The sequence below is a fragment of the Eriocheir sinensis genome, chromosome 40, assembly GCF_024679095.1.
Source record: "Eriocheir sinensis breed Jianghai 21 chromosome 40, ASM2467909v1, whole genome shotgun sequence".
Taxonomy (NCBI): Eukaryota; Metazoa; Arthropoda; class Malacostraca; order Decapoda; family Varunidae; genus Eriocheir; species Eriocheir sinensis.
Genome location: NC_066548.1, coordinates 7,429,137 through 7,441,596, shown reverse-complemented (window position 1 = coordinate 7,441,596; position 12,460 = coordinate 7,429,137). Strand labels below are relative to the sequence as shown.

The 12,460-nt window shown below is 40.2% G+C and overlaps 1 protein-coding gene across 3 annotated transcripts in view; it reads right to left on the bottom strand.

The window, feature by feature from the left end:
* LOC127009300 (5'-AMP-activated protein kinase catalytic subunit alpha-2-like) overlaps nt 1-12,460 on the bottom strand; it is a 26,871-nt gene extending 14,411 nt beyond the window's left edge. For 2 of the 3 annotated variants that reach the window (XM_050882251.1, XM_050882252.1), the window contains exons 1-10: nt 12,273-12,457; nt 7,943-8,084; nt 7,186-7,279; nt 6,147-6,291; nt 5,158-5,264; nt 4,759-4,858; nt 4,233-4,338; nt 3,587-3,692; nt 2,211-2,338; nt 1,162-1,274 (exon numbers count right to left, since the gene is read on the bottom strand). In XM_050882251.1, the coding sequence (XP_050738208.1) occupies nt 1,162-1,274; nt 2,211-2,338; nt 3,587-3,692; nt 4,233-4,338; nt 4,759-4,858; nt 5,158-5,264; nt 6,147-6,291; nt 7,186-7,279; nt 7,943-8,084; nt 12,273-12,390 (1,159 nt within the window). In that variant the 5' untranslated portion in view covers nt 12,391-12,457. Of the gene's footprint in view, nt 1-1,161; nt 1,275-2,210; nt 2,339-3,586; nt 3,693-4,232; nt 4,339-4,758; nt 4,859-5,157; nt 5,265-6,146; nt 6,292-7,185; nt 7,280-7,942; nt 8,085-12,272 lie in introns of all 3 variants that reach the window. The other variant, XM_050882253.1, reaches the window with a different exon arrangement.

The window sequence follows — 12,460 nt, the reverse complement described above, 5'->3', positions numbered from 1 at the left end:
GCTTTTTTTGTCAATGCTATGTAATGTCTGCATCAATCTTTTCAAATCAAGGCATTAATGAACAAGTTTCAACAACTCTTGTCACTTACCAATTCTTACAAGTAGATAATATTAGCTAATGCTGTTAGGAAAGGCTGATCCTGAGAAATTACATATTCAAATTTCCCAAGTCATGGAACATGCTGGCCACTCAACTGATTTTCTTTTAAATAGACATTCAGACAGCATGTACCGTATTGTGCTTTCTGCTGTAACTAGCGAGGTAATATTCCTCACATCTAATGATAACATATTACTAACATGATAAAAGAAGAATATGAAAATCATTAATCATAAAGGACAATCACTTCCTTGTGTTAAATGGAAGGACATGCATTCTGCCTGATGTGTAAACTAGTCCTCTCATGTGAAGCTACAGTGGACACCATACATTGCACTTCCAATGTAATTAATGGTTTTGGAGAAATTAATGATATGTTTCTGTTGAATATAACTCCAGGCAGCTTAAGATCCAACGTTAGTTTACAAAATGGGCAATGCTTGATGGAGCCGGACATGAAAAATTGCCTTTATGAGAACTCATTCCAGTCTAATCAACTCTCCATATCATTTCACCTCATCTTTGATTGACCTGATTCCTCCACTATATTTGCATACACTGTCATTCCTCCATCATCTGTCTCTGAATCATGTGGCAACTGCCTCATGATGCTTCCAGAAGCATCACCAAAGCCTTCAACATGCTTGCACATATCTTTTGTCATCTTATTCTTCGATGTTACATGATGCAAAATGAAAGGCACGGTTACTAATCAATTCATTTTGAAAGCTGCAATTTGCCTCAGACCTTCATGGAATGAGAGGTGTTGTTCAGTGTCAGAGATGATGATGGAGTAATTATTTTGTGTAATTTACCATAAAAAAATCTGTTAAATCAAAATGATTAAACTAGGAACTAATGATGCAACCATAGTGATTTGAAACCACTTTGGTAAAATAATGGTACAGACCAACTTAGTCAATATACCAATGCCATGGTTTTTGCCTTGGTTAAGTGGTCCAAAAAATCAATTTTAGTGATGGTTAAACCTTTTAATTTTTTTTTAATTCTCTTAAAAACAGACTCTGCAAATCATCCAAATAATAAATGGAATAACTCACGTGCAATGCGCTCCGGGTGTGGCTTGAAGGGACTTGGGCTTGAGTCTGAAGGGCTGAAGGCAGGGGTTGGCATAGCAGGAGGGGGAGAGGCACCACTATAGAAGGCAGATATGCTGAAAAGAAAATATTATCTCCATCAATATGCATTACCACAGCTATTAATCACACCAATTAAGATTAAAATTACTCCATTAAAACTAATAACAAAAATGGGGTATGCTAGAGAAAACAGAATTGCTTCTAGAGCATCATTCATTCTACCATGCATTAAGATACATGTTTTTATGAGTAATCTGTTCCAGGCCCACAGACAAGACCAAAGTTGCCACCCAACAGTGAAAAGTTTTGATTTATCAATGTCCCCATATCTTATTTCTTACTCCATGATCTACTCTTCTGTAAACATATATGTTTTCTACTAACCTTGAAACTTCTTGCGAAAGAAGAGGCAATAGTGTTGTGGTAAAAACAAGTATGGAAATAACAATCAAATGTGGAATTTTACATGACCTTGGGTGACAATGTAACCCAGTGTCCCACAGCAGCCCAAACTGTCCTGTGGCCCACAACTGCTAAAATGCAAGAGGAGTGTTCACAATCATTTCTACAGGGGCTTGCCCCATTATAATGCTGCTTGAATCACTATTTTTCCCATTAAATTTAATTAAATTTGATCCCCAGGCTGTTTCCTTTGGTTCTCCTAAATATTTGAATGTTACAAAACATACAGGACCACACAAGATTAGTTAGTGAGGTAGGAAATGAGATATGTCAAAATAATAACAGCAATTTTAATCCCCAAGGTAACACTTTAAGCAGAAAATAGAACATAAAATCCCTGAGTGGTGTGGAATTGTCATGTGTGCCGTAGTGTGGGAAGAGGAAACTAGGATCATTCGGGGCAGGAAGGGGGCTTAGAGTCCTACAAAGAGAACTTGAGGAATATGGTGAAGAACAAGTAGGAAGGAATGCGAGTGAGCTGCTGCACATTTTTCCAAAGGTAAGACAATAAGAGATGGAAGTGTTAGCACCACCTTCCAGTACCCCACCTGTACATGGCATTGGCATCAGCAAAGCGCTTGTTGTCGACGATCAAGTTATAGGCAATTTTCAGCTGATTGTGTTGATCTTCTGACAGAATGGCACTCTGAACCTCTGCTGAATCTACTTGGAATTTCTGAAAAGCCACAAGGTAAATATTACACTCACTCATTACAAAAACATATATTACACCAAATTTTCATAAAATATCTTTTACATTTATGACAGTAAATACAGGATCAATAACCTAAGCTTTGCAGGTGTGCATGTTATCTTGTACAATCTTAAACAATTAAATGAAAACACAATTTAGAGCTAGAATTAAATAAATAATAAAAAAATAACATGCCAATTTCAGGCAAATACAGTAGTCTCTAAGTTTGCGATAAATAGGTCGACATTGTGGGTCGCAAACATTGAAATCGCAAACTTTGAACCATTATTTTTATGGGGAAAATTGAAAACCGTCAACATTTTGTGCTTGGCCACCCATCCGGGTGGCCAAGAGCATGTGCGGGGACGGCCCCAGCCGCACACTGGGCCCGAGCAGCTGGCGGGCGGCTGATGATGGTGATGGTGATGCTGAATATCGGCGGCGTGGCCTTTGCATCGGCGCCGTCTGAACGGTGTTTTTGTCAGGGCCCGTGTGTGTGTGGCTGTGTTTGTTGTGGGTTTGGGCTTCTCAATTTGCCAGTTCTTGTTTTCCACATGTTGCATGGGACCCCTTTCTTTTCTTCCATCTCTTCTTATTGAAAAGGAAGAGATGGAAGAAAAGAAAGAGGTCCCGCACAACATGTGGAAGGTAGGAATTGGCAGATTGAGGAGCCTGGGCCCACGATGGGCACAGCCACACACGCATGGGCCACGATGAAGGTGCCGTTTGGGTGGCACCAATGTGGGGGCTGCGCCGCCAACGCTCATCATCACTGTCACCATCATCAGCCACCCGTCAGTTGCTCGGGCCCAGCGCGCGGTCGGGGCTGCTCGCACACATGCGCCTGGCTTCCCGGATCCCACTCACCATGCTTCCCGTGGCGAATGGAAAGGCCCGGGGGGTGAGTAAGAGCAAGAATAGGAATCAAGGACCACAACAAAGTGTGAAAAAACCCTGTTTTAGCAGCCTTTTCCTTTTCCTTTCGGGTCATAACGCAATTTCAGTTTTCAATGAAAATCAAATTTTTTGGGTCCCTATCGCAAACTCAGTGAATCGCAAACTTGAAACTCACAATCCTGGAGACAGTACTGTACTTCATTCATTGACTTCAGTTCGCCCCCCTACACACACACACACACACACTCACACATACATTACTATAAACACCAAGAGATTAAGAGTTAGAAGCAGCTGAGTCTGCTCCCTAACTGGCAACTTTGTGTCCCTTACCTCACAGACTTCAGCTATGGCTTCCTGGTCTATCACAGAGTTGTCATGGTCATAAGGTGGAGGAAAGAGATAGGCTGGAAGGTCCTTCTGGAACCATTCATGCTTCCTGAAAAAAAGGAAAAAAACTCTAGTACATATGACCAGATTTCTTTTGTTGAAGAGCTAGCGGAGATGTGTCAAAAAAAATAAATAAATAAATAAAAAATAAATAAAAACCCTGCTCTCACAGGTTAGAGATCACAAGGATGGGCTATGAAAACAACTGACAATGGATGGCACTGTGGGTTGGATTCTGAAGACAAAGAAAACCTCATAACCATACAGTGTGGTACTATTAAGTCCCCAAATCCATTTCTCATTCTTAATAGTCACTAAAATATCTTCAAATTCTCTCTAACCCATGATGTTTGCTTCCTGTCTCTACATATCATACCCAGCAACCAAGCGCTTCTCTCACCATTCCTCTTTGTGTGCTTCTTAGCTTTTCCTCTAAATACAGTAAAGCCCATTTATGTTGGCACTTTTGGGGAGGAGGCCATACTGATTTAATCAAATTGCAGAGTTATGGGACTGGGCCTCCCCACCACACAAAATAAGACAAGAACATGTGAAAGCAGTGTAAAAATTAAAAATCTAATATACTCACTTAATGTCCTCAATGGTGGCTCGCTTCATGGGGTCCACCATCAACATGTGGAGCAGCAGGCGCACAACAGTCTGGTTGAGGTAATCTGGGATCTGGAACACGCCCGCTGAACCCACGCTCAACATTAGTACTTGACCTTTCGTATCCTATCTCCAATATAGTCATGAAATTCAGCAGTGATATGCAAGCAATACCCAAGCACTTTATGAACTATATGTGTAGTGCGGCGACTATGCCTGATGAACGAGCCTCCCACAACCCACTTAGCAACCACTGCCATGCCCCAAGAGCTTATTTTCTATTTCCTCTATTTCCCAACACGACCTCTGCGTGTATCGAAACACACGAGAAATTAATCACAAGGAGAGGGTATTCCCCGGCTGCCTGGGATTGAACCTGCGACAAGCGTGACGGGAGAGCCACTCCTTACTGAGTCGGCCAAAGAGGTACCCCACTCGCCAAGTGGGTTATGGGAGGCTCGTTCATCAGGCATAGTCGCCGCACTACATATGCACACGATAGTTACATTTTATCTTGCGGAAGAGTGATGGGACATGCTCATCATCAAAGGGCAGAGTGCCACAGAGAAGGGCATACAGGATAATGCCACAAGACCACACATCCACCTAAGGAACACATTGTTATAGAAAATTATTATTAAATGTTTTAAAGTGTAAACAATAAGTAATGTTTGGTTATAAAAAAAATTAAAAGTATCACAAAAAATATATTACTTCACATTATAAACTTGTAAATATATGGTCACTCAAAACCTAAGATATGTAACCAAGACACGGAACTTTAAAAGTGATGCATATGCCCAAATACTGATAAGTTTACAAAGCATGAGACAATATTGTGTAGTTCAGTACCATCAGCAAATCAGGGTGCAGGAATAGGTACTGCTTATGCAAAGAATACTCACCTCTGGACCAGCATACAGTTTTCCAGAGATGACTTCAGGGGCAGCATAATTTGGTGACCCACAACTAGTCCGAAGGAATTCTCCATCAACCATAATATTTGACAACCCTGCAAATTTATAATTAATCAGAAATCTAGGATGTTTCCCTTATCAAGATCCTAACTGTGTATTTAATATTATCTGTATATGAGAAGAAAAAAACAATAATCAATGGCAGGTATATCTTACTGAATTGGCATACTTGCTTCTTTTTCTTTCTATCTATTTATGAAGTCTATTCTTCCCAACTTTATTATGTCCTTCCACTGCTGAGATGACCATATTACAGTTTTATATTTCAGTTTGAAAACTACTTATGAGTCTTTCGCCCAGTCTGATCATATGCTGAACTCATGATCGCCAGTCAGTACCCTCTCGGAAAGAGCAATCTTTTGAGCTAAGAAGACTAAACTCTGGGTACTGCTGGGACCTCACACACCACACACCCCTATCCCTCTTGCTCATGGGAAGAGGGTAACTGCTCCTGTTAGCATGTGTATATGTGTTTGAACACCTGGATTCAATTGTAACTGCTAACTAGATTTTCTTGCAAGCTTTTACTTTTTTTACAACCCTCCTCAGCTTCTACTTTCTTCATGATTTTGGCACCACCTCTAAACAGGCTCACAAAACTTTGTCCCTTCCATTATTATGGATGCCAGCAACAAGCCCCCCAAAACTCCACTTACTTCCCTACACCCTGACATTCTTTTCTTTATGATTGATCTCATCTGCTGGTCACTCGTCCACTCCAGAAGGCTCCTCTATAGTCCTCCTATGTGCTCTTACTACCAAAGAAGTTGCTTGTGAGATACCTTGCAGAGGCTTTCTCCAGCTCAAAGTGCACACAAGTCATACAACAACATATCTCCTATTACTCATCAATCACCTTTGAGTCGAGGCTGTGTGTGTCACATTTCAACAAAACATGAATTTGACAAACTAATCACCAAAATCAGCAATCTTGACATGCAAGTTGTGGTCCAGGAGGAGATTTTCTGGCTTGAGGTCACGATGAACCACCATGTGTCTGTGGCAGTAGTCCACACCAGAGATGATCTGCTGGAAGAATCTTCGAGCCTCGGATTCCTTGAGCTGCAATGTAAGGCTTCAATAGATATACAGTTCAGGATGTTGCTAAATACACACATAAATCCCTAGTGACAGAGAAATATTTGTAATAATACCAAATCTTTGGGTAAGCAGTGGCTGAGTGGTTAGCATGCTGGGCTTACACTCACCACGCCATGGACAACGTCAGTTCGAATCCCCACGCTACCACCTGGGATTTTTCAGTAACCACCGAGTGGCCTAAGACTACCCACATGCTGTACAGAAGACTCTAGAAGAAACCGTCCAGTGAATCAAGAATGAGTCCCGGGGGGCAGCATGAGCCAAGCATAACTGGCGCCACTTTAAAAATTGCCTGCACCACGACGGGCTTGGGCCGACCATCTGGCCCCCTAAGAAAGCCTACCGGTGCTATAAGTGGGGATGCAAAAAAAAAAAATAAATAAATAAACAAATAAAATAAAATGACTAAAATCTTCAACTTTGCAATTATTTGTCTCATTAATTTCAAGAGTAGAGTTGCTTCTGATCTCTTTATTTTGAGTTAGTTCTGTTCAGACAAGTGACAAATTTGAAACAAACTGATACAACCACAAAAAGTCACATGAACTTAACCTTCACACAAAATGAGCTCAGTGAATGTGTTGGGGGGGCAGTCATGGAAAAAATAATGTATACACAAGAACTAAATTATGACTGAATTAAAAAAAAAATAATAATAATAATAATGTTTGCCAAATTATACTCCACTTATCCGTTTTGTATAAATGGAGACTAAGCTGCAAAAGAAAGAAAATAAAAGTAAAGGCCATTCAACATGCTAGGTAACTGATTGTCAGAAAACCAAATACATATATTGCAAAATGTGAATTTAACCAACAATGAAATAATGATTAAAATGTTGACTGAAATCCTCACCTTGCTTTTCTGCTTTATGTAGTCAAAAAGTTCTCCTCCAGAGGCATATTCCATAACCATGAAGATGTCTGTGGGTGTGCTGATCACCTGGTACCTGTGTGTCAATAATTCAGTTGGTCACCACACTAGAAAGACATTACCAAAACTCATCCAAATGAATAAAATGTTCTCCCATCATGTTGAAGCATTGTACCCATTCTAGCACCCACTGCAGCCACTCTGTTTCTTCATTCTTGGCAGCCTGAATCTTGAGGTATTCAGATAAAATGATAAAATCCTCAAGAAAATTAGAACATCTAAATTCATGCAACAGACACAGACCACCACACCAAAACATAGCAAGTAAAACATCAGAATCTCAGAAATTTGCATATATCGGCATGGACAGAGTCACACCAAGACAAAAGTCATTTCAACCCATATGAATCTAGTATACAAGCTGTTCCAAACATTTAGTCACCAATACGTTTTAACACTTCATAATTACCCTGAAGGTATTTAGTGTGTATACTCTGATATCTATACTAATATGAACATAGAAAAAAGAAGATGGAGAATTTCCACTACATACATAGCTTAGGTAACTTATGGACTTCATACCTAATAATTTAAATAAAGAAACAAACAAGTCTCCAGGTCTTAGCTGATGGTGAAATAACAAAAAAAAAGTTAAACTAGACAAAGACAAAAGCTACAAATATACAAACAACACCTACATAATAATCCAGAAGACTTGCAACTCTAATGTTATCCTTACAGTTTGATGATGTGGGGGTGACGGAACAGCTTGAGGTTGGTGATCTCTCGCTTGATCTTACTGACCATGTCCAGGTTCTTGATGGTCTTTCGATTAAGGATTTTAATGGCAACTTTGGTGCCTGTGAGAATGTGCTCGCCATCTGAAAAAGAAGAATATTATTTCTCACGAATAGCCTACATTCATCTTGCACTTACTCTAAATTTTCAAATCATTAATTCTGTATGTACATGACCTCTGTAATTATGAATGAGACCCACAGTAATATCTTTATACTAAACTTATTACCCAGAGTCCTGTAGAATACAAATTACTATGAAAAATAATGTTATCAGAATATTTCTCTGATAACCCTATTTTCTAAAAATAACACCCTATCAACTATATGGTGGTAATATATATTTTTAACAGGTTCACTCATGAATTTTGAGAACTCTTCAAACCCACTGTTGGCTGCTACACACTCTGGCCAAGTTCATAGATGTGTCAGCACTGTCCTGACTTTTGACATTTTATCTGTCCTCTTAAGCTAGACTGAAGGTTGTGGCAAGGGCACTGGTCACTATATATCATAATCTTTTTCCTAAGGTGAATCAAATTGACCATCATGAAGCCTTGCTTCTGGCTACTCAGTAGAGTAAGCATAATAGTCTTTCAGTTATGCCAAGCTACAGGCTTGGTTTTAAATACCTGGCATTGGCAGTGGGTGCACAGCCCACCCAGCTCTTCATCCTCCCATTCTAGCACGTCAAATAAATGGGTACCTGAGGAAACCTGTGGATGGTAGCTGTGGCAGCCTAGATTTCACACCAGCCCTATAACCCGTGATAACGGGTTGCTTCCCATCACGAGCCGAAGGGCCAATGTGACAGATATGAGCACTGAGGCCACGGGAAACTTTAGCATATGCCTCCAATTTTACCTTTACCTTTTCTCTCTGTTCATCCGAATGTGGTCTTAGGATCTTAAGAGAGGTCTCTCTCTCTCTCTCTCTCTCTCTCTCTCTCTCTCTCTCTCTCTCTCTCTCTCTCTCTCTCTCTCTCTCTCTCTCTCTGGTTAAATATGAATTGTATTTTCAGCTTTTGCATCACAACAAGCATGGTGCATGTGGCTTGAAACATCATGGGCTGTAACTGTATTTTAGCCTACGAATAGTAAACAGCCGTCATTGTCAATAATATGCAGGCAGCAATAACAAATGCCATCAATTAAAGTCGATTTTGGGTTAAAAAAATATTAGTAATGTCATAAATAGCTTGAAGCTTCAAGGCTGTTAATAATTATAATCAGCGATCTTGTAAATTAACAAAACTGCTATTTACGACATTACTAATATTCTTCAACTCATAATCGACTATATATAATTGGCAGTGTTTGTTATTGCTGCCTGCATATTATTGACACTGACGACTGTTTGCTATGCGTAGGCTAGCTTACGGTATCCACGAAATCAGACACACCGTGTGATAGCAGGTTGCTCACTTCAGACTTGGGTGAACCGACTATAGTAGGCATTTTTTTTACTTCTTACAATATCATTACAAAAAATGAAGAGCACAAACCTGGGATTATGACAATGAACTGTATTGGCTATACAGGCAGCGCCACATGTAGACACTCAACTCTAAGCTGTATTTTCCATAGAGTTCAAGTTATATAGACTAAAGTGCATCTGAGACTGTCTCAGGGATACAATGCCATGATACCACCCTCGCCCCAAGCCGATGATTGCACACATTTCACTCCTACCCAATTTCAGTTTTTCTCCATGTCAAATAGTAGAGTCAGGAAATCGGGTAGGAGTAAAGTGTGTGCACTCGTTGGCTTGGAGCGGTGGTGGAACCAAGGCCTTGTATCCTGGAGGCAGCCTCAGATGAACTCAAGTACATAACTTGAGTTCTATGGAAAGTACTGCTTTGACAGTTCACTGAGTGGCCACGTGTGGCGCTGCCTGTATAGCCAATATGATCCATTAAGTTCAAACTTTGCGCTACCTTAAAAAAATATATATAAAAAATAATGTGAGAAGTTATTGAAATATTTAAGTTTATAAGTAGCAAAACATTGATCACTTTATATATATATATATATATATATATATATATATATATATATATATATATATATATATATATATATATATATATATATATATATATATATATATATATATATATATATATATATATAAGATAAAATTGAGGCATACACTGAAGCTGAAGAATATATATATATATATATATATATATATATATATATATATATATATATATATATATATATATATATATATATATATATATATATATATATATATATATATATATATATATATATATATATATATATATATATATATATATATAAGATAAAATTGGGGGCATACACTGAAGCTGCACATGGCTTCAAGTCTCATATCTGTCACATCGGTCCTTGAGCCTGTGGCAGGATAAAACCCAGTACGACATGACATGGTAAAGTATTGGCAAATATTTCACGGTTTTTGTGCTATTGCCCCCGAGGATATGTTTGTCAGTCCACCTCTAGGCACCACAAGAGGCCATCAGTATAAGGTTGCACACATAAGAACTGAATTAGAGATCCGCAAGAGGTTCTTCAACGTCAGAGGTATTTCGATGTGGAACTCTCTTCTCCAGCATGTTTCAGCTAATTCAGCTAATAATTGATTATTTACTTTGCTGCACATGATGCACAATTCCAGCTCTGTCTATAGCACATGTATTTGTATGAATGGAGGTTACTGAATTAGTCGGGCTGGCGCATCAGCAGAGTGCGGCTTCCTTTTGGGGGTAAAGATTCGTATTAGGTCCGTGCCAGTATCTCATAATCTACTTTATGAAACATCACTATCTCTTCATATATCTTTTCTACAAACCTTCAACAGTCATGGAAACGCTTTGAAAATCCAATTCAAGGACTTTTTTTTTACTCTTGAAAATAGGGGATAATGTTTACGAAAGCGCGTAGCCTCCTCTGCTGGCCGCGGCGACGCTGCAGCCGTCGCAGCCGTAAAATAGCTCGCAGAGGGCTTAGGGTCAGGGAGCATATTTAAACTACTCCAACCGAACTTTACGACCTACTAACGGGGGGGCTGCGCCCCCCTCGACCCCCCCTTCTAACCAGGGGGGGCTACGCCCCCCCCTGGCCCCCCCTCATGTATACGTGACTTATTTCAGCGAGGAGGTATTTCTCGCAACACCCCCTGCAGCGTCGCCACGGCTAGCAGAGGAGGCGACGCACTTTCGTAAACATTATCCCCTATTTTCAAGAGTAAAAAAAAAAGTCCTTGAATTGGATTTTCAAAGCGTTACCATGACTGTTGAAGGTTTGTAGAAAAGATATATGAAGAGATACTGATGTTTCATAAGGTAGGTAATGAGATACTGGCACGGACCTAAAACGAATCTTAACCCTTTTGGGCCCTGTGTCTACCGGGTTCTGGGAAGCCCACCAGGTGAGAGAACCCCAGGACACAGGGCCAATGTGACATCCAGGTTACCACAGTTATGTTCCCCATGCACCCATTTATAAGCCAGACCAGCAGGGTGGGCTGTGTGCCAACTACCACACCAGGATTCAATCCTAAACATGCAGATTCATAACTAGGCGTGATAACCACTTCACCACAGAGACACATATATGTACTATACAAGTGGTACATGTGTTTGAAGTGGTATGAATGTTTAGAAGACATTGATAGAATAGATTAATAGATAGGCAAAGCAAGGTTGCTAAATAGGTGATGCAGTTACTAAACAGGTGATACTAGGTTACTAAATTAGATAGTATATTGGTGATGCAAGGTAACTGCACTAGTGGGGCTGTGCCAAACAGTGGAATTAGGCTACAAATTTAGTTGGAACATATTATTATATCATTTAGGTTAGATTATCTGGCCAAGGTTAGGTAGCCTGTAAACATTCTAACCTCATATTTCCAGATTAAACTAAGCTCATATCCATTCACAGCACAAAAAAAGGTTAAGTATTCTGAACCTCAAACAAACGAACAGACCAAGAGGAGCTGCATGGCCTAGATAAGGAGGAGGATCAATATAGAAACAACTGTCACGAGTATTTTGACAGGACGATGGGGACAGACGATTTAGTGTTTGACCCAACTTTATTAGTAACCCTTTAACGCACAGAAGGCTAGTCACTCAGGCACCAGGGGCGCTCGCAGCACGACAAACACCACATCACTTTTTTTTTTTTTTCCTTGTTGCTAAAGGACGTCATAGGCCGAGTTAACATTTCCTGGTCCCTCAAATCCTCTCTTTCATTCTTCCTAGGCGGGCGTCCATACTCACACTTGACTTTGCCGAACGTGCCCGCCCCGAGAGTGTTGCCGATCTGGTAGTGTCCTATCTTCATCAATGTAATGGTTTGGGAGCCAGCGGGCGCCTGGCCTTGGAGAGGGGCCTCCATGGCTGCTGCGGAGCGGTCAGCTGTGTTGTGCTGCTGCCTAGTACCTACCCTGCCCTGCGCTGCCACATTA